General features: G+C 38.7%; 1 protein-coding gene across 1 annotated transcript; it reads right to left on the minus strand.

Moving 5' to 3' along the window:
- Positions 1-66: 66 nt before the first annotated feature.
- Positions 67-21462, minus strand: LOC128205423 (extracellular serine/threonine protein kinase FAM20C-like). The gene is made up of 9 exons (XM_052907028.1): positions 20942-21462; positions 13539-13678; positions 12566-12644; positions 11395-11487; positions 10729-10841; positions 9462-9630; positions 7849-7976; positions 7251-7332; positions 67-3924 (listed from the first exon to the last, which is right to left on the minus strand). Exons 1-9 carry the CDS (start codon positions 21301-21303, stop codon positions 3645-3647), a joined length of 1446 nt encoding a protein of 481 aa, XP_052762988.1. The 5' UTR covers positions 21304-21462; the 3' UTR covers positions 67-3644.
- Positions 21463-22108: the final 646 nt, after the last annotated feature.

The following is a 22108-nucleotide window of genomic DNA, read 5'->3' on the forward strand; positions in this document are numbered from 1 at the left end:
ACATGCAACGTAGAAGGGAACACTGATAAAATAAACTATATATACAAGAGATAATTCAAAAACAAATACTTTGAATGTTTTATTTTTGATTGCATATTTTAAGTAATACAATTGTAAATTTAATTTATTTTTTGACATATCAATAGCTTCAGCTTTCAAAATTTGAAATACATTCATTGAATGTGTTATTTACGGTCGCAAAGAAGTGACACGCGCGTTTTTTTTTATCTCGTTAAAACGACCTACGTATCTTTCGCTTGCATATAATGATATTTGAATACCTCTAATAACAAAGCACACTTTTTGTTTAAGTTGCTTATATTAATATAACGTGACACCTATGTTGTTTAAACGAGATATTTACTGGTTTTAATGAGAACCGTTAGTCGTTTTAACAAGATACTTCAGTCGTTTTAAGGAGATACTAAGTCGATTTAACGAGATACTTAGTCGTTTTAACGAGAACGTAAGTCGTTTTGACGAGATTCTTAGTCGTTCCAATGGGAAACGTAAGTAGATTTAACGAGATACTTAGTCGTTTTAATGAGATATTTTAGTCATTTAACGAGATATTTAGTCGTTTAACGAGATTCTTAGTCGATTTAACAAGATACTAAGTCGTTTTAATGAGAAACGTGAGTAGATTTAACGAGATACTTAGTCGTTTTAATGAGGTACATAGTCGTTTTAATGAGGTACTTAATCGTTTTAACGAGATACTACGTCGATTTAACGAGATACTTAGTTGTTTTAATGGGAAACGTAAGTCGTTTTAACGAGATACTTAGTGTGTTAATGAGAAACGTTAGTCGATTGAACGATATACTTAGTCGTTTTAAGTTAGAAACGTAAGTCGTTTTAACGATATCTTTAGTCGTTTCAACAAGAAAAGAAAGTCGTTTTAATAAGAAACGTTAGTCGATTTTATGAGATACTTAGTCGTTTTAATGAGAAACGTTAATAGTTTTAATGAGATACTTAGTCGATTTAACAAGATACTTAGTTGTTTAAATGGAAAAGGTAAGTCGTTTTAACGAGATTCTTAGTCGTTTTAATGAGAAACTTAATCGTTTTAACGAGATACTTAGTCGATTTAACGAGATGCTTAGTTGTTTTAATAGAAAACGTAAGTAGTTTTAACGAGATGCTAAGTCGTTTTAATGAGAAACATTAGTCGATTAAATGAGAAACTTAATCGTTTTAACGAGATACTTAGTCGATTAAACGAGATACTTAGTTGTTTTAATGGGAAACGTAAGTCGTTTTAATGAGATACTTAGTCGTTTTAACGATATCGTTTGTCGAATTAACGAGAAACTTAGTTGTTTTAACGAGATACTTAGTCGTTTCAACAAGATACTTAGTTGTTTGAATGGAAACCGTAAGTCGTTTTATCGAGATACTTAGTCGTTTTAATGAGAAACGTAAGTCGATTTAATGAGATACTTAGTCGTTTAAATGAGAAACGTAAGTCGATTTAACAAGATACTTAGTCGTTTTAATGGGAAACGTAAGTCGTTTTAATGAGATTCTTAGTCGTTTGAATGACAACCGTAAGTCGTTTTAACGAGATACTTAGTCGTTTAAATGAGAAACGTAAGTCGATTTAACGAGATACTTAGTCGTTTGAATGAGAACCGTAAGTCGATTTAATGAGATTCTTAGTCGTTTTAACGATATCGTTTGTCGAATTAACGAGAAACTTAGTTGTTTTAACGAGATACTTAGTCGTTTCAACAAGATACTTAGTTGTTTTAATGGGAAACGTAAGTCGTTTTAACGAGATACTTAGTCGTTTAAATGAGAAACGTAAGTCGTTTTAACGAGATACTTAGTCGTTTAAATGAGAAACGTAAGTCGATTTAACAAGATACTTAGTCGTTTTAATGGGAAACGTAAGTCGTTTTAATGAGATACTTAGTCGTTTGAATGACAACCGTAAGTCGTTTTAACGAGATACTTAGTCGTTTAAATGAGAAACGTAAGTCGATTTAACGAGATACTTAGTCGTTTGAATGAGAACCGTAAGTCGATTTAATGAGATTCTTAGTCGTTTTAACGAGATACTTAGTTGTTTTAATGGGAAACGTAAGTCGTTTTAACGAGTTACTTAGTCGTTTGAATGAGAAACGTAAGTCGATTTAACGTTATACTTAGTCGTTTTTATGAGAAGCGTAAGTCGTTTTAACGTTATCCTCAGTCATTTTAACGAGAAAAGTAAGTCGTTTTAATGAGTAATGTAAGCCGTTTTGATGAGATACTTAGTCGTTTTAATGAGAAAGGTTAGACGTTTTAATGATAAACGTTAGTCGTTTTAACGAGATACTTAGTCGTTTTAATGAGAAACGTTAGTCGATTTAATGAGAAACTTAATCGTTTTAACCAGATACTTAGTCGATTTAACGAGATGCTTAGTTGTTTTAATGGGAAACGTAAGTATTTTTAACGAGATACTTAGTCGTTTTAATGAGAAACATTAGTCGATTTAATGAGAAACTTAATCGTTTTAACGAGATACTTAGTCGATTAAACGAGATACTTTGTTGTTTTAATGGGAAACCTAAGTCGTTTTAAAGAGATACTTAGTCGTTTTAACGATATCGTTTGTCGAATTAACGAGAAACTTAGTTGTTTTAACGAGATACTTAGTCGTTTCAACAAGATACTTAGTTGTTTAAATGGAAACCGTAAGTCGTTTTAACGAGATACTTAGTCGTTTTAATGAGAAACGTAAGTCGATTTAATGAGATACTTAGTCGTTTTAACGAGATACTTAGTCGATTTAACGAGATACTTAGTTGTTTTAATGGGAAACGTTAGTCGTTTTAACGAGATACTTAGTCGTTTAAATGAGAAACGTAAGTCGTTTTAACGAGGTACTTAGTCGTTTAAATGAGAAACGTAAGTCATTTTAACGAGATACTTAGTCGTTTAAATGAGAAACGTAAGTAGATTTAATGAATACTTAGTCGTTTGAATGAGAACCGTAAGTCGTTTTAATGAGATTCTTAGTCGTTTTAACGAGATATTTAGTTGTTTTAATGGGAAACGTAAGTCGTTTTAACGAGTTACTTAGTCGTTTGAATGAGAAACGTAAGTCGATTTAACGTTATACTTAGTCGTTTTTATGAGAAGCGTAAGTCGTTTTAACGTTATCCTCAGTCGTTTTAACGAGAACCGTAAGTCGTTTTAATGAGATTCTTAGTCGTTTTAACGAGATACTTAGTTGTTTTAATGGGAAACGTAAGTCGTTTTAACGAGTTACTTATTCTTTTGAATGAGAAACGTAAGTCGATTTAACGTTATACTTAGTCGTTTTTATGAGAAGCGTATGTCGTTTTGATGAGATACTTAGTCGTTTTAATGAGAAACGTAAGTCGTTTTAACGATATACTTAGTCGTTTTAACGAGAAAAGTAAGTCATTTTAATGAGAAACGTTAGTCGTTTTAATGAGATACTTAGTCGTTTTAACGAGACACGTAAGTCATTTTAATTAGATACGTTATTCATTTTAAAAACAAAACAAATATAAGTATGTCATCTCTATGCCATCGTAGTTTTTGTAAAGCAACATGCTTCCCCTATTTGACAACCTACGATAAATGTAAGAAATAGAAGTTGGTAGAGAAATATAGATCTCATATCAGAATTTGTCCTTAACAATAACTGATACACCGTTTTTCTCTATACAGTTTGCAACCGTACGGAGGATCGTAACCAGGCGTCTATCAAGCGCGCGCAGGTGCCCAGGAAGAAGCACGGGAGCCACAGGGTCGTCCGCAAGGGCTTGCTCCATGATGGAGCTGAGTGTTTCCGGTCCCAAGTAGAGTTTTAGGTATTTGAGAAACGTTGAATGCCGGATATGGCAGCACTGGCGGAGTGGCGCGAGGATGGACAGGGCGTCGTAGTCTTGCCGCCCGAACCTATGGACAGCATAGTGTACATGATTAGGTTATTAGTAGACACGCGTTTTTGTCCAGAGTAAGCAGTTCGTCTATGTACCAAGGATGCACGGGTATCAGAGTTCGCCTATGCACCAAGGATGCACGGGTATCAAAATTCGCCTATGCACCAAGGATGCATGGGTATCAGAGTTCGCATATATACCAAGGATGCGTGGGTATCAGAGTTCGCCTATGTACCAAGGATGCATGGGTATCAGAGTTCGCCTATGTTACAAGGATGCATGGGTATCAGAGTTCGCATATCCACCAAGGATGCACGGGTATCAGAGTTCGCCTTTGTACCAAGGATGCATGGGTATCAACGTTCGCCTATATACCAAGGATGCGTGGGTATCAGTGTTCGCCTATGTACCAAGGATACATGGGTATCAGAGTTCGCCAAAGTACCAAGGATACATGGATATCAGAGTTCGCCAATGTACCAAGGATACATGTGTATCAGAGTTCGCCAATGCACCAAGGATGCATGGTATCAGAGTTCGCCTATGTACCAAGGATGCACGGGTTTCAGAGTTCGCCTATGTTACAAGGATGCGCTTCCGTACCAAGGATGCGTGGGTATCAGTGTTCGCCTATATACCAAGGATGCGTGAGTATTAGAGTTCGCCTGTGCACCAAGGATGCATGGGTATCAGAGTTCGCCTATGTATCAAGGATGCGTGGGTATCAGAGTTCGCAACAAAGTTCGCCTATGTACCAAAGATGCATGGGTATCAAAGTTCGCCAATGCACCAAGGGTGCATGGATATCAGAGTTCGCCTATGTACCAAGGATACATGGGTATCAGAGTTTGCCTATGTACCAAGGATGCATGGGTATCAGAGTTCGCCTATGTTACAAGGATGCGTGAGTTCGCTTCAGTATCAAGGATGCAAGGTATCAGAGTTCGCCTATGTATCAAGGATGCGTGGGTATCAGAGTTCGCCAATGTACCAAGGATGCGTGGGTATCAGAGTTCGCCTATGTACCAAGGATGCATGGGTATCAGAGTTCGCCCATGTACCAAGGATGCGTGGGTATCAGAGTTCGCCTATGTACCAAGGATGCGTGGGTATCAGAGTTCCCCCTAGTACCAAGGATGCATGGTATCAGAGTTCGCCCATGTACCAAGGATGCATGGATATCAGAGTTCGCCTATATACCAAGGATGCATGGATATCAGAGTTCGCCTATATACCAAGGATGCGTGGGTATCAGAGTTCGCCAATGCACCAAGGATGCATGGACATCAGAGTTCGCCCATGAACCAAGGATGCATGGGTATCAGAGTTAGCCCATGTTCCAAGGATGCATAGGTTTAAGAGCTCGCCCATGTACCAAGGATGCTTGGATATCTGAGCTCGCCTATGTACCAAGGATGCACGGCAAACAGAGTTTGATACCCGTCCATCATTGGTATATATTCAGAGTTTGCGTATATACCAAGGATGCATGGGTATCAAAGTTCGCCTATGAACCAAGGATGCATGGGTATCAAAGTTCGCCTATGAACCAAGGATGCACGGGTATCAGAGTTCACCTATATACTAAAGGATGCACGCTTATCAGAGTTCGCTTAAGTACCAAGGATGCGTGGGTATCAGAGTTCGCCAATGATCCAAGGATGCGTGGTATCAGAGTTGGCCTTTGCACCAAGGATGCATGGGTACTAGTGTTCGCTTATGCACCAATAATGCTTGGTTATCAGAGTTCGCCTATGTACCAAGGATGCATGGGTATCAGAGTTCGCCTATGTACCAAGGATGCACAGGTATCAGAGTTCGCCTATGTACCAAGGATGCATGGGTATCAGAGTTCGCCTATGTACCAAGGATGCACAGGTATCAGAGTTCGCCTATGTACCAAGGATGCATGGGTATCAGAGTTCGCTTATGTACCAAGGATGCATGGGTATCAGAGTTCGTCTATGTACCAAGGATGCATGGGTATCAGAGTTAGTCTATGTACCAATGATGCATGGGTATCAGAGTTCGCCTATGTACCAAGGATGCATGGGTATCATAGTTCGCCTATGTACCAAGGATGCATGGGTATCAGAGTTAGTCTATGTACCAATGATGCATGGGTATCAGAGTTCGCCTATGTACCAAGGATGCATGGGTATCAGAGTTCGCTTATGTACCAAGGATGCACGGGTATCAGAGTTCGCTTATGTACCAAGGATGCATGGGTATCAGAGTTCGTCTATGTACCAAGGATGCGTGGGTATCAGAGTTAGTCTATGTACCAATGATGCATGGGTATCAGAGTTCGCCTATGTACCAAGGATGCATGGGTATCAGAGTTCGCTTATGTACCAAGGATGCACGGGTATCAGAGTTCGCTTATGTACCAAGGATACACGGGTATCAGAGTTAGTCTTTGTACCAAGGATGCATGGGTATCAGAGTTCGCCTATGTACCAATGATGCATGGGTATCAGAGTTCGCTTATGTACCAATGATGCATGGGTATCAGAGTTCGCTTATGTACCAATGATGCATGGGTATCAGAGTTCGCTTATGTACCAATGATGCATGGGTATCAGAGTTCGCTTATGTACCAATGATGCATGGGTATCAGAGTTCGCCTATGTACCAAGGATGCATGGGTATCAGAGTTCGCCTATGTACCAAGGATGCACGGGTATCAGAGTTCGCTTATGTACCAAGGATACACGGGTATCAGAGTTAGTCTTTGTACCAAGGATACACGGGTATCAGAGTTTGCTTATGTACCAAGGATACACGGGTATCAGAGTTCGCTTATGTACCAAGGATACACGGGTATCAGAGTTCGCTTATGTACCAAGGATACACGGGTATCAGAGTTCGCTTATGTACCAAGGATACACGGGTATCAGAGTTCGCTTATGTACCAAGGATACACGGGTTTCAGAGTTCGCTTATGTACCAATGATGCATGGGTATCAGAGTTAGTCTATGTACCAAGGATGCATGGGTATCAGAGTTAGTCTATGTACCAAGGATGCATGGGTATCAGAGTTCGCCTATGTACCAAGGATGCACGGGTATCAGAGTTAGTCTATGTACCAAGGATGCATGGGTATCAATTTCGCCTATGCACCTAGGATTCATTGGTACCAGAGTTCGCCTATGCACCAAGGATGCATGTGTATTAAGTATGCACCAAGGGTTTGTTGTTTTGGACACCTGAGCTCATTTTTATACCTTGCTAAATTAGTCTTAGTTTGAAATTGCATTTACGACCGAGCTGTGATGAACAATTAATTATACACGAATACAGATTGGGTTTATACAATTATCACTAGTTGTGGTACCTACCCTCGTCCGTTGTCATAAGAGAGCGGGAAGGTGTAGTTGCCCCATTCCCGGAACATAGCGATGTTGTGTCGGTCCTTGTTCCCTGAAAAGACGCATGTATAATAAGCAGAAGAATATTAATCGATTGAATGATTGGATGATTAATTGAGTGACTGAGTGAATAAAGCTTCCAGTAAACATTTCGTTTGAATATATATATATGCATTTATAGGTCGAAAATATGAACATAATTATCGATTACTAAGTAGAACTGTTAACATATTTACCGGTATGAAATTAAAAAGTATGAACATATTTACCGGTAGGAAAGTCGAAAGTGTGTACATATTTAGCGGTAAGAGATTCGAGAGTGTGAACATATTTACCAGTAAGAAAGTCGAACTGGGTGTGAACATATTTACCGGTAAGAAAGTCGAACCGAGTGTGAACACATTTACCTCAAAAGTGTGTACATATTTAGCGGTAAAAAAGTCGAGAGTGTGAACATATTAACCAGTAAGAAAGTCGAAAGTGTGAACATATTTACCGGTAAGAAAGTCGAACTGAGTGTGAACATATTTACCGGTAAGAAAGTCGAACTGAGTGTGAAAATATTTACCGGTTAGAAAGTCGAAAGTGTGAACATCTATGAGATCGAGGAGAAGTTTTCCGTTGTTATAGGGCGGCGTCTTTTTGACAGAGATGCATTTGAAGTCATTTAGCTCCCAGTCCGCCTTCCTGTTCCGCCTATAGAAAATAACGAACAAATAGGGCTGATAAAAACCATACTGACAATGTCTTGACTTTAAGGTATCCGACACAAATACAGGTACATGTATGTGGAATTTTGGAAGTCTGTTGACCCCCATATAGCTCTTGCATTATTTTATGTGAAGAAAAAGTTAATATATATATTAGATAGAAACTAATATGACAATTGCACTGTTTTTGGCCTGAAATTTAAGTCATTTCACGACCGATTCCAATAATAATTATTCAATAATGATAAATTTAAATTCAAAAAATGAGTAAAAATATACATGTTAAAAAACAAATGCACATTCTTTCATCAGCAAGCAATAAACCTTTCAAATGATATAAAAAACCGTAGAGTTACCAGGTCAACATTTAACAGTATGGTTAAAGGAGCTATCAGAAATCTGCGATTATATCGGACTTCAATCATGCCAATCTGTAGTAATACTTATGTGAAAACTGCAGAAACAAGCTCAGATGCAAACAGTTTAAACACAAACCTGGTTAAATGGGTAAACGCCAAAGACAAACAAGAAACATGGAAGAATAGCACAAAACTCTACCAACAGCACAGTGCATACATACTAAATATATATAGGTATGTTTATCAACGATTATTAGGTACCGGCTTGGAACGGTAAGTAAAATGTAAATTTACTGGGGGTTTAAACCAGTTTGTGTGCACAACCTCACACTCATCCCGATACTCCCGAATAAAGTAAAAACGTAAATGGTAAATCTTATCAAAGTATACATTAACTTTGGGAAACCTAAACCCCGTTTAATGGCGCAGGGTAAACGCCAAAGACATAGAACACAAAAACAAACAATCACAAACCAGACACATTGAACAACAGCACACCACTCCACAACTCAGTACACATATACTAAAATTTAATATAAAAAACTAAGTACCATCAATCGGACTCGCAGGGTTCAACGATGGCATCACGGTACCTCCCCTTCTCGGACATAATGCACCATTTAATTGTAACCACGGCCCCCTAGGTACGGGGAATAGCGGGGACTTTGACTTATGGTCCAGCCAAGCCCGGGCAGAATCCCCGTCATGTGGGGACGAACTGCTGGTAAACCCCCCGCCAAATGCCCCCGCACCCCAGGGACCCTAGGTAAGGTCCATTCCCCGCTATACTTGGCGCATAGACAAAACCACCGCATTCACCCGGCACTGCGGGGCCACCTGGAAGGTTAAAACACGGCCCATTTCCCCGGCTATCCTCGGTATACACCCAGTCCTGGCAGGGAGGGGGAGGGGGCGTGGTAACAATTGACTGGTGCATAATTACAGGTTTTACACAGCAGTTGAAAGTTGTTTATATTTCAATGTTAGTAGCTGATCCTAAAACTATATATACGTGCTATTATTTTATGTTCGTCGCTAAAAGAGCTGTAACCACCCAGCCAACCACCGTTTAATCTGCGAAAAAGTGGAGTCAGAAGAATAAAACCGCCTACTGGTAGGAGCGTTTCCAAGGCTGCTTCAGGGAGATGCGGTCCGCGTATTTCCGATCGGGGAAGAATGCCATCACGGACGCTTCGATGACGTCAGGGCTGCCACAGAACGGGTGCGCCGTGTTGCAGTAGTGACGTGGCTCACACGTCCCGAAAAAACACAGGTTACCCGCTGTGTAGAGAACATAAAATACAGCAGCTTTCTTGACGTAGCCAGGATGACGAGAACAGGAGATAAACACAATTGTACTAAAGAGACAAATTGTTAAAATAAACCCATCTTTGTTTTTAAATAATTGTTATAATATCATTGCTGTTGCAAGATATCAATTACCTTTCTCCATACCCTTTTAACAGATTTTTACTTTGGTGCAAGTGTAACAAAAATAACATTTCCCCATTCTCACTGCCTTTCCCTGCATTATCCTTTTCGCCCTTCCCCTAATTTCTTCCTTTCATTTTCGTATATTCTTTTCATCCTCCTTCCGCCCCAATCTTTCCCTGCATTTTCCTTTCGTCCCTCCCCATTCATCCTTTATTTCCTTCTCTTCTATTCTGTTCACCCCCCTTCCGCCCCAACCTTTCCCTGCATTCTCCCTTTCGTCCTTCCCCTAAATTTTTCATTTCCTTCTCTTCTATTCTGTTCATCCCCCTTCCGCCCCAACCTTTCCCTGCATTCTCCCTTTCGTCCTTCCCCTAAATTTTTCATTTCCTTCTCTTCTATTCTGTTCATCCCCTTTCCGCCCAAACCTTTCCCTGCATTCTCCCTTTCGTCCTTCCCCTAAATTGTTCATTTCCTTCTCTTCTATTCTGTTCACCCCTCTTCCGCCCAAACCTTTCCCTGCATCCTTACTCTCCCCTCAATTCTTCATCTTTTCTCCGCTGTTCGTCCCCTAACCATTCGCACACATCCTTCCATGAATTCTCCCTATCGCCCTTCCCCTCAATTCTTTATTTCCTTCAGTACTATTATCCCCCCCCCCCCGTCCACACCCCAACTTATCTCGCATTCTACCTCTCGCCGGTTCCCTTCCTTCTGCATTTCCTTATATACTCTTTTCTAATCACCCCCTCCCCCTTCCGCCCTCTTTCGCCCCAGCCTTTCCCTGCTTTCTTCCTCAAGCATTTCCCATATTCATCTCGTTATCTCTCATTCTCCACTGTCTCTCTAATCAAGTCAAAGTTTATACTTTATATATTTTTCTATAACAAGAACATCCACCAAACCGTAGCGCTTGTAACTCGCATAATGACGTCACGTTCAACGTACCTGGTGACCTATAGAACGTCTTGCGGAAATCCTTTTCGACATGAGGTAACAACTCTGACGTTATATTGAACTTTCGTCCTATCGTTGGTGGCATTCGATAAAATCCCAAAACTCTGGAAAAATTGATGAGCGGCTTGATAATTATGTTTACCTACTAGAGCTTAACTGATCCTTGTGAAATAAATGTTTGCTATAAGAATAATTGAAAAATAGCTGTTCCTCCTCGGAGAGCGAGGTATTACGCATGTTTCATTTATATACATGATATGAGGTAATTATCCATACTAGATTGGAATTACTCATTGAACATATATTAAAATCCATATTTATGAATATATTTAAACACTTCTACACAGTATACGAATACATATTACATGGTCATGCCACTCATTATTTTATTTTATATTACAGTTTAACCCCGTTAGCTCCAACTCGCTTAACTCGAATTCCTTGTTGACTCGAACAAGATGTAAAAATCGATTTAAACAATCCCGCTTGGCTCGATTTTTTCGAGGCTCGATGTACTTTTGCCGGTCCCTGAGAGTTCGGGCCATCGGAGTTCGACTGTGTTTGCTTCAATGTCACTAACATGCATACATAGAACACACACACTTATATAAGGACCTTCTAGATGTTTAAATATTTCACATAATGCCCATGGCTTACTTGTCCAGTTGGAAAGACGCTATCTCCGCCACGTGCCGCTCGATGACGTCAAACACGTACCGGTTTTCGTCCTCGTCGATCTCCCGTGGAAGTCTGTACGTGAACAAATTTTGTATCGAGTACGGTTTTATTTTAATTCCTATTCCTTAATATCAAGGGAGGCTAGTAGAATATTCGGTGGTAAATCATCTCTGACAAATTTCCCCCCTTTTGAAAGAAGAAAACGTTCAATTGAACTGAAAGGTTCGTTCAAAGCGCATCTGGAGATACAATAAATATTTTGTTATTTTAACGATAAATGTAATACTTTCATATATTTAACGGAAATTCATTGTGTATAGGTATCCGGACATGTAAGCACTTATTGACTTTTGTGTTCCATACGCATGGACATTGTGGAACGAATATGAATTCCAAGTAAAAACAACAACATAGCTAAATATAACTATGTGTGTAGAACGCAGCCCCTCTCCACCCCTGCCCTAATCCCCGCACACTTGCAGAGCTAATGCTTAATCATTTTATACTCGAATACTGCGTATAGTACTAGACTTAATTATTCAGACTTTTACATTTCGTGAATACGTCCGCATTCTGTCACTCATACGATACACATTCCCTGCGTCAGATTTTGCATTATCCATGTATCAGCCAATAACGTTGTATTCTAAATCCGTTAGAGGACCTGAAGTAATTTCTAAATGTTCAAGAAGGGCTCGTTCGCTACCCTCACTCCGCCCATTCTTATTCAATTTACTTCATGCCATCTGACTTTTACATGAAACACCCTAATGTCGCGTACCAAAGGTTGGTGATCAGCTAAACACCCAACCAGAAAAACAACAACAACAACAACAACAACAACAACAACAACAGCAACAGCAACAACAACAACAAATGCCATAAGGAACAGAAACATTTTTATAGAAGAAAAGAACGTTCAGTTGAAATGTTCGTTTTAAGCACATCTGGAGATTTATAAAATATTTCGTTAATTTAACGATAAATGTATTTATTTCACATCGTCAGAGTTTCTAACCACTGAACATCAGCTTAAATAAACTAACGAAGAAATTTAGCTAAAATTTAACAATTTTTGTTATTTAATGAACGGGTATTTCTTTCGTTATTTGTTTTACGACTGTACTTTAATATACGGGACTATATCTACCTCATGAATTTGACGATGGCCTGACCGCCGTCCTCGAACTCGAGGGCCATCTTGAACTGTGTGCCGCCGTTCTTTTCCTCTGGAATGGCACGAGAAAAAGGACATGGGTGCAAACATAGTTTGCCGTATCAGTCAGAAATAGTGGAACAATATTTTAGGGATGTTATTATATACATATCATATTCATCTTGTATATAATTACTTTATAAGAAATAAATTTAAGGTTACATAATCATAGCTTAGCATAAAAAATACGCGTACACATTGAAGCATATGATTTGCCGTAGTACAACTATACTGTGTCATGTAAAAGGGAAGATTTTACCTTCATCTTAAGTCAAGCCAGTCATGACGTGTGTTTGAGAAAAACACAAGGGTATCTGTGATGTATTTTCCGAAGCATGAGATATTCTAGTGTAAAAGTCTATACTAGTTTTGGAAATAAACTCTCGTTATTAGGAGATACTAAATCCTATTTAAGAGATACAATGTTCTAATTTGGAGATATTTGGTTCGGGTCTCATTATTTCGTTTTTGCGACAAAGAAAATCACATTATTTTTCACTTACAACTTATAATTAATTAAGTACATATACGCCCTCAATAAGAAATATCTCCTAACAAGAAAGTAGCGTATCATCATTATGAATTAGTAAATCATAATCAAGACTTATTATCTCATAATAAGGTCTTAGTATCTCCATTTTAGATCTAAGTATCTCCAAAATAGAATAAAAGTATCTCCTAATTACATGATTGTATCTCCTTATTATGAAATGTTTTAAATGACAGATATTGACACTTGAACATTTCCATACTACAGGAAAGCGGTTACGATAAGAGATAGGAAAATGGTAGCGAAATAATTAAATACATATTTAAACATTGAGAGATAATAATTATCAATTTCAGTTGTATTCGTCAGGTTTTGTGAAACAACGATCTCCATCAACTGTGTTCGCTTGACTCATACCTGCTTTTACCACCGGAAGTGTAGCAAGGTTGTGCATGAGACGGGCGACGGCCGGGTCGTCGGGGTCGTAGTATGAGAATTGTCGAATGTTCCAATGTACGCGCTTCCACGCCGGAAAGTCCGTCCCATTCTTCGGCTCCCTGATATACACTTCCGATATCATACAGTATTTAAAGCATTCGGAACTCCTCGGCCATTTTAATCAAAAACAACCTCAGATGTATATGGACGATTTACAATGTCAGAAATCGGTACACTTTAACTATGCTGAAAGTAGATCGCATAATAACTTCAATTAAGAATTTAAACTTAACTCATTGGAGTCAAATTATGTTAGCAATACTACACATCTCTTGCAATCAATTTAAACTAACATCTACAAAATCGAGCTAAAACACTACATTAAATTAATAATATAATTTAAAATTTTACGAACTCCGGCATACATCCGAGGTTGTTTTCGATTAAAATGGCCGAGAGTTCCAAATGCATTTAAAGTACTGTGAACAGTTATCCGGACCCCCCGAACTCAAATCACAATCTCCGACACTGTTTGAATTATATTTCTATGTGTATATGTATTTGAAATTCATCTACATAGACTGCTATCCTTAATCTCTTTCAACCTAGACTGCTACCCTCCTCTCGCAACTTAGACTGTTACCCTTATTCCTTTCTACATAGACTGTTACCCTTATTCTCTTTCAACATAGACTGCCACCCTTATTCTCTTTCCACATAGACTGTTACCCTTATTCCTTTTCTACATGGACTGCTACCCTAATTCTCTTTTTACATGGACTGTTACCCTTATTCCCATTCTACATGGACTGCTTCCCTTATTCTCTTTCTACATGGACTGCTATCCTAATCCCCTTATATATGGACTGCTACCCTAATTCTCTTTCTACATGGACTGCTATCCTAATTCCCTTTCTACATGGACTGCTATCCTAATTCCCTTTCTACATGGACTGCTACCCTAATTCTCTTTCTACATGGACTGCTACCCTAATTCTCTTTCCACATGGACTGCTACCCTAATTCTCTTTCTTCATGGACTGCTATCCTAATTCTCTTTCTACACGGACTGCTACCCTTATTCTCTTACTACATAGACTGCTACCCTAATTCTCTTTCTACATGGACTGCTACCCTAATTCTCTTTCTACGTAGACTGCTACCCTTATTCTCTTTCTACATAGACTGTTACCCTTATTTCCTTTCTACATGGACTGCTACCCTAATTCTCTTTCTACATGGACTGCTACCCTTATTCCATTTCTACATGGACTGCTACCCTTATTCTCTTTCTACATGGACTGCTATCCTAATTCTATTTCTACATGGACTGCTACCCTTATTCTCTTTCTACATGGACTGCTATCCTAATTCCCTTTCTACATGGACTGTTATCCTAATTCCATTTCTACATGGACTGCTACCCTAACTCTCTTTCTACATGGACTGCTACCCTAATTCTCTTTCTACATGGACTGCTATCCTAATTCTCTTTCTACATGGACTGCTACCCTTATTCTCTTTCTACATGGACTGCTACCCTAATTCTCTTTCTACATGGACTGCTACCCTAATTCTCTTTCTACATGAACTGCTACCCTTATTCTCTTCCTACATGGACTGCTATCCTAATTCCCTTTCTACATGGACTGCTACCCTAATTTTCTTTCTACATGGACTGCTACCATTATTCTCTTTCTAAATGAACTGCTACCCTTATTCTCGTTTTACATTGACTGTTACCCTTATTCTCTTTCTACATGGACTGCTACCCTAATTCTCTTTCTACATGAACTGCTACCCTTATTCTCTTCCTACATGGACTGCTATCCTAATTCCCTTTCTACATGGACTGCTACCCTAATTTTCTTTCTACATGGACTGCTATCATAATTCTCTTTCTACATGGACTGCTACCCTAATTCTCTTTCTACATAGACTGTTACCCTTATTCCCTTTCAACATATACTGCTACCCCTATTCCCCTTCTACATAGACTGTTACCCTTATTATCTTTCTACATAGACTGCTTCCCTTATTCCCTTTCAACATAGACTGTTACCCGTATTCCCTTTCTACAAAGACTGCTACCCTTATTCTCTTTCTACATGGACTGCTACCCTTAATCTCTTTATACATAGACTGCTACCCTTATTCTCTTTCTACATGGACTGCTACCCTTATTCTCTTTCTTCTACATAGATAGCTATCCTCATTCCCTTTATATAAAGACTTCTACCCTTATTCCCGTTATATATAGACTTATACCCTTATTTTCTTTCTACATGGACTGCCATCGTTATTCTCCTTCTACATGGACTGCTACTTGTATTCTCTTTCTACATTGACTGCTACCCTTATTCTCTTTCTGCATAGACTGCTACCCTAATTCTCTTTCTTCATAAACTTCTACCCTTATTCTTTTTCTACATAGAATGCTATCCTCATTCCCTTTTTATATAGACTTCTACCCTTATTCCCCTTATATATATATACTTATACCCTTATTTCCTTTATATATAGACTTCAACTGCTACCCTTATTCGCTTTCTACATAGACTGCTACCCTTATTCCCTTTCTACATGGACTGCCACCCTTATTCTCTTTCTACATTGACTGCCACCCTTATTCCCTTTCTACATAGACTGTTACCCTTATTCTCTTTCTACATAGACTGCTACCCTTATTCTCTTTCTACATGGACTGCTACCCTTATTCTCTTTCTACATGGACTGCTACCCTTATTCTCTTTCTACATGGACTGCTACCCTTATTCTCTTTCTACATAGACTGCTACCCTAATTCTCTTTCTACATGGACTGCTACCCTTATTCTCTTTCTACATAGACTGCTACCCTTATTCTCTTTCTACATGGACTGCTACCCTTATTCTCTTTCTACATGGACTGTTACCCTTATTCTCTTTCTACATAGACTGCTACCCTAATTCTCTTTCTACATGAACTGCTACCCTTATTCTCTTTCTACATGGACTGTTACCCTTATTCCCTTTCTACATGGACTGCTACCTTTATTCTCATTCAACATAGACTGCTACCCTTATTCTCTTTCTTCATAGACTGCTACCCTTATTCTTTTTCTACATAGAATGCTATCCTCATTCCCTTTATATATAGACGTCTACCCTTATTCCCATTATATATAGATTTCTACCCTTATTCCCATTATATATAGACTTCTACCCTTATTCCCTTTATATATAGACTTCAACTGCTACCCTTATTCTCTTTCTACATATACTGCTACCCTTATTCCCTTTCTACATGGACTGCCACCCTTATTCTCTCTCTAAATTGACTGCTACCCTTATTCCCTATCTACATAGACTGCTACCCTTATTCTCTTTCTACATAGACTGTAATTCTATTCTCTTTCTACATGGACTGCTACTCTAATTCTCTTTCTACATGGACTGCAACCCTTATTCCCTTTCTACATTGACTGCTACCCTAATTCTCTTTCTACATAGACTGCTACCCTTATTCTCTTTCTACACAGACTGCTACCCTTATTCTCTTTCTACATGGACTGCTACCCTTATTCTCTTTCTACATGGACTGCTACCATTATTCTCTTTCTACATGGACTGCTACCCTTATTCTCTTTTTACATGGACTGTTACCCTAATTCTCTTTCTACATGGACTTCTACCCTTATTCTCTTTCTACATGGACTGCTACCCTTATTCTCTTTCTACATGGACTGCTACAATTATTCTCTTTCTACATGGACTGCTACCCTTATTCTCTTTCTACAAAGACTGCTACCCTTATTCTCTTTCTACATGGACTGCTACCTTTATTCTCTTTCTACATGGACTGCTACCATTATTCTCTTTCTACATGGACTGCAACCCTTATTCTCTTTCTACATGGACTGCAACCCTTATTCTCTTTCTACATGAACTGCTACCCTGATTCTCTTTCTACATGGACTGCAACCCTTATTCTCTTTCTACATGGACTGCAACCCTTATTCTCTTTCTACATGAACTGCTACCCTGATTCTCTTTCTACATGGACTGCAACCCTTATTCTCTTTCTACATGGACTGCAACCCTTATTCTCTTTCTACATGGACTGCTACCATTATTCTCTTTCTACATGAACTGCTACCATTATTCTCTTTCTACATGAACTGCTACCCTGATTCTCTTTCTACATGGACTGCAACCCTTATTCTCTTTCTACATGGACTGTTACCCTTATTCTCTTTCTACATAGACTGCTACCTTTATTCTCATTAAATATGGACTGCTACCCTTATTCTCTTTCTACATTGACTGCTACCCTTATTCTCTTTCTACATGGACTGTTACCCTTATTCTCTTTCTACATGGACTGTTACCCTTATTCTCTTTCTACATAGACTGCTACCTTTATTCTCATTCAACATGGACTGCTACCCTTATTCTCTTTCTACATTGACTGCTACCCTTATTCTCTTTCTACATGGACTGCTACTCTTATTCTCTTTCTACATTGACTGCTACCCTAATTATCTTTCTTCATAGGCTGCTACCCTTATTCTCTTTCTACATGGACGGCTACCCTTATTCTTTTTCTACATAGAATGGTATCCTCATTCCCTTTGTATTATAGACTTCTACCCTTATTCCTTTTTTATATAGATTTCTATCCTTATTCCCTTTATGTATAGACTTCTACCCTTATTCCCTTTATATATAGACTTCAACTGCTACCCTTATTCTCTTTCTACATAGACTGCTACCCTTATTCCCTTTCTACATGGACTGCTACCCTTATTCTCTTTCTACATAGACTGCTACCCTTATTTCCTTTCTACATGGACTGCTACCCTTATTCTCTTTCTACATGGACTGCTACCCTAATTCTCTTTCTACATGGACTGCTACCATTATTCTCCTTCTACATGGACTGCTATCCTTTTTCTCTTTCTACATGGACTGCTACCCTTATTCTCTTTCAACATGGACTGCTACCATTATTCTCTTTCTACATGGACTGCTACCATTATTCTCTTTCTACATGGACTGCTACCATTATTCTCTTTCTACATGGACTGCTACCCTTATTCTCTTTCTACATGGACTGCTACCCTTATTCTCTTTCTACATGGACTGCTATCCTTATTCTCTTTCTACATGGACTGCTACCCTTATTCTCTTTCTACATGGACTGCTACCCTTATTCTCTTTCTACACAGACTGCTACCATTATTCTCTTTCTACATGGACTGCTACCCTTATTCTCTTTCTACATGGACTGCTACCCTTATTCTCTTTCTACATGGACTGCTATCCTTATTCTCTTTCTACATGGACTGCTACCATTATTCTCTTTCTACATGAACTGCTACCCTAATTCTCTTTCTACATGGACTGCTACCATTATTCTGTTTCTACATAGACTGCTACCCTTATTCCCTTTCTACATGGACTTCTACCCTTATTCTCTTTCTACATAGACTGCTACCCATATTCCCTTTCTACATGAGCTGCTACTCTTATTATCTTTCTACATGGACTTCCACCCTTATTCTCTTTCTACATAGACTGCTACCATTATTCTCTTTCTACATACACTGCTACCCTTATTCTCTTTCAACATGGACTGCTACCCTTATTCTCTTTCAACATGGGCTTCTATCATTATTCTCTTTCTACATGGACTGCTACCCTTATTCTCTTTCTACATAGACTGCTACCCTTATTCTCTTTCTACATGGACTGCTACCCTTATTCTCTTTCTACATGGACTGCTACCCTTATTCTCTTTCTACATGGACTGCTACCCTTATTCTCTTTCTACATGGACTGCTACCCTTATTCTCTTTTTACATGGACTGCCACCCTTATTCTCTTTCTACATGGACTGCTACCCTTATTCTCTTTCTACACAGACTGCTACCCTTATTCTCTTTCTACATGGACTGCTACCCTTATTCTCTTTCTACATGGACTGCTACCCTTATTCTCTTTCTACATAGACTGCTACCCTTATTCTCTTTCTACATAGACTGCTACCATTATTCTCTTTCTACATGGACTGCTACCCTTATTCTCTTTCAACATGGACTGCTACCCTTATTCTCTTTCATCATGGGCTTCTATCATTATTCTCTTTCTACATGGACTGCTACCCTTATTCTGTTTCTACATAGACTACTACCCTTATTCTCTTTCTACATGGACATTTACCCTTATTCTCTTTCTACATGGACTGCTACCATTATTCTCTTTCTACATGGACTGCTACCCTTATTCTCTTTCTACATGGACTGCTACCCTTATTCTCTTTCTACATGGACTGCTACCCTTATTCTCTTTCTACATGGACTGCTACCCTTATTCTCTTTCTACATGGACTGCTACCCTTATTCTCTTTCTACATAGACTGCTACCATTATTCTCTTTCTACATAGACTGCTACCCTTATTCTCTTTCAACATGGACTGCTACCCTTATTCTCTTTCTACATGGGCTGCTACCATTATTCTCTTTCTACATAGACTGCTACCCTTATTCTCTTTCAACATGGGCTTCTATCATTATTCTCTTTCTACATGGACTGCTACCCTTATTCTCTTTCTACATAGACTGCTACCCTTATTCTCTTTCTACATGGACTGCCACCCTTATTCTCTTTCTACATGGACTGCTACCCTTATTCTCTTTCTACATGGACTGCTACCCTTATTCTCTTTCTACATGGACTGCCACCCTTATTCTCTTTCTACATGGACTGCTACCCTTATTCTCTTTCTACATGGACTTCTATCCTTATTCTCTTTCTACATAGACTGCTACCCTTATTCTCTTTCTACATGGACTGCCACCCTTATTCTCTTTCTACATGGACTGCTACCCTTATTCTCTTTCTACATAGACTGCTACCCTTATTCTCTTTCTACATGGACTGCCACCCTTATTCTCTTTCTACATGGACTGCTACCCGTATTCCCTTTGGTCAAAGACTGCCACCACTATCCTCTGTCTGGTACATCTTCTTTTATAAATACTGACTTTAATTGTTCTTCCTTTCTTCATAAATTCACATATTCTCTGACTGCGTAAAGAGTTTAACTTCTTTGCTACAACCAGGTAACATATAAAGAAAAATAGTGTGTATACAAGTCTATGTGGAACTAACTGAATTGTTTATGGACACTTAAAGACTGTCCAGCAAACCGTTTTGATACTTAAAATTAGCATATATAATTTTGTAGAAGGATGATCTGATCATTATGCCTGCTCCCAACAGCTGCGGGCATGAACAATGAGTAAACAACTGTTATAACTAGTACAATATCATGACATTTAATAGCTTAACTTCTACAGTATATGAGAGTGTTGTTAATAGAACATGATTTTATTTACGTTTTCTCCCAACGGAACCACTCGAGTCTTGTGGCCTCATGGCGTGCCAAGGCGCCCAGCATCCGGGTTAGCTTTGCCATCGAAACAGGCCAAAAGTAGCCAGGTATAGCGTATTCAATCATTCCGTCATCGACGATCTTCTTTAGCATTTTGTTAACGATAGGGTCCGACAAGTTCCGGTTAGCCTCGCTTTCAAACCGTATGTAACGTGGTAAACCGACGTCTTTGACCAACACGGAATATGCTCTACTGGGTTCAGGTGTCTTGGAAAAAAGTCTTTGGTGATCATTGTATAAATAAAAGTTTATGAAAGCAATCCCAGCTAAACCTACAAAAAGTAATGTCTTCGTTTTTTTCCGCATTATTTATAAAACTATTTACCGCTCGATTAAAACAAAACACCGGTAATAATTATTTCTCTAAAATAACCGTAAGTCCATGCGGAAAACACACGAGTTTAACGTTTTTTTAAACATAACGTCGTAGGAATGGTTAAGGCAATGATGAAAGCCATAAGTTACTAGATCGATGAAATCCCAATTACCATCATGCAACACATGTGTTACTGTCGTGCAAGTCATGAATATTTAAAAAATAATGTCTCTTTAAACTATTGACGGTATTGTAGGTTTTAATCATGAAATCATTATTTAAAGTATAATCATTTTCAAATGTTTTTCAACGCAACTTTAAAATTCGATGCATAGTAAGTACATTGCAGTATGTTAGTAACCAAATATCGAATTTTGGTCTCTTTGGAATTGTTCGCTGGTAAAAAATATCATGAATCAAAATTCCAAAATGCATTTATAAAGCTGGATAGATTTTAAGATATTAACATAAAGGATCTGTAATTGAACGTGAAAAGTCATATCCACTTTTAAATATTTTTCTTATTTAATGTATATTTCCTCATAGACTGAGAAACAAGTTTTTACGATATTATTTTAATCTCTCTCGTTGGCACTCTGTGATGCATGGGGAAACCGGATTTCCCGGTGAAAATCCACGTTTCCGGCTTGGTGACAACAAACCAACAACACATACACGCCCAGGCCGGGAGTCGAACCTGTACTGCCTTGGTTAGAAGTGAGTGATCTAACCACTGCGCTAACCGCTTAACCCAACTATATTTTGATGCTACAATACGTTCGTTTAAAAGACTAT

This window comes from Mya arenaria, chromosome 10 (assembly GCF_026914265.1).
Source record: "Mya arenaria isolate MELC-2E11 chromosome 10, ASM2691426v1".
Taxonomy (NCBI): Eukaryota; Metazoa; Mollusca; class Bivalvia; order Myida; family Myidae; genus Mya; species Mya arenaria.

Bases quoted from the DNA above. Each gene is read 5' to 3' on its own strand.
- LOC128205423 (XM_052907028.1), bottom strand. From the start codon at position 21,303: ATGCGGAAAAAAACGAAGACATTACTTTTTGTAGGTTTAGCTGGGATT. The intron at 12,645-13,538 runs GTATGAGTCAAG...GTGCCATTCCAG, and splicing joins ACTTCCGGTGGTAAAAGCAG to AGGAAAAGAACGGCGGCACA. The intron at 10,842-11,394 runs GTAAGCCATGGG...CAATTTTTCCAG, and splicing joins GCGTCTTTCCAACTGGACAA to AGTTTTGGGATTTTATCGAA.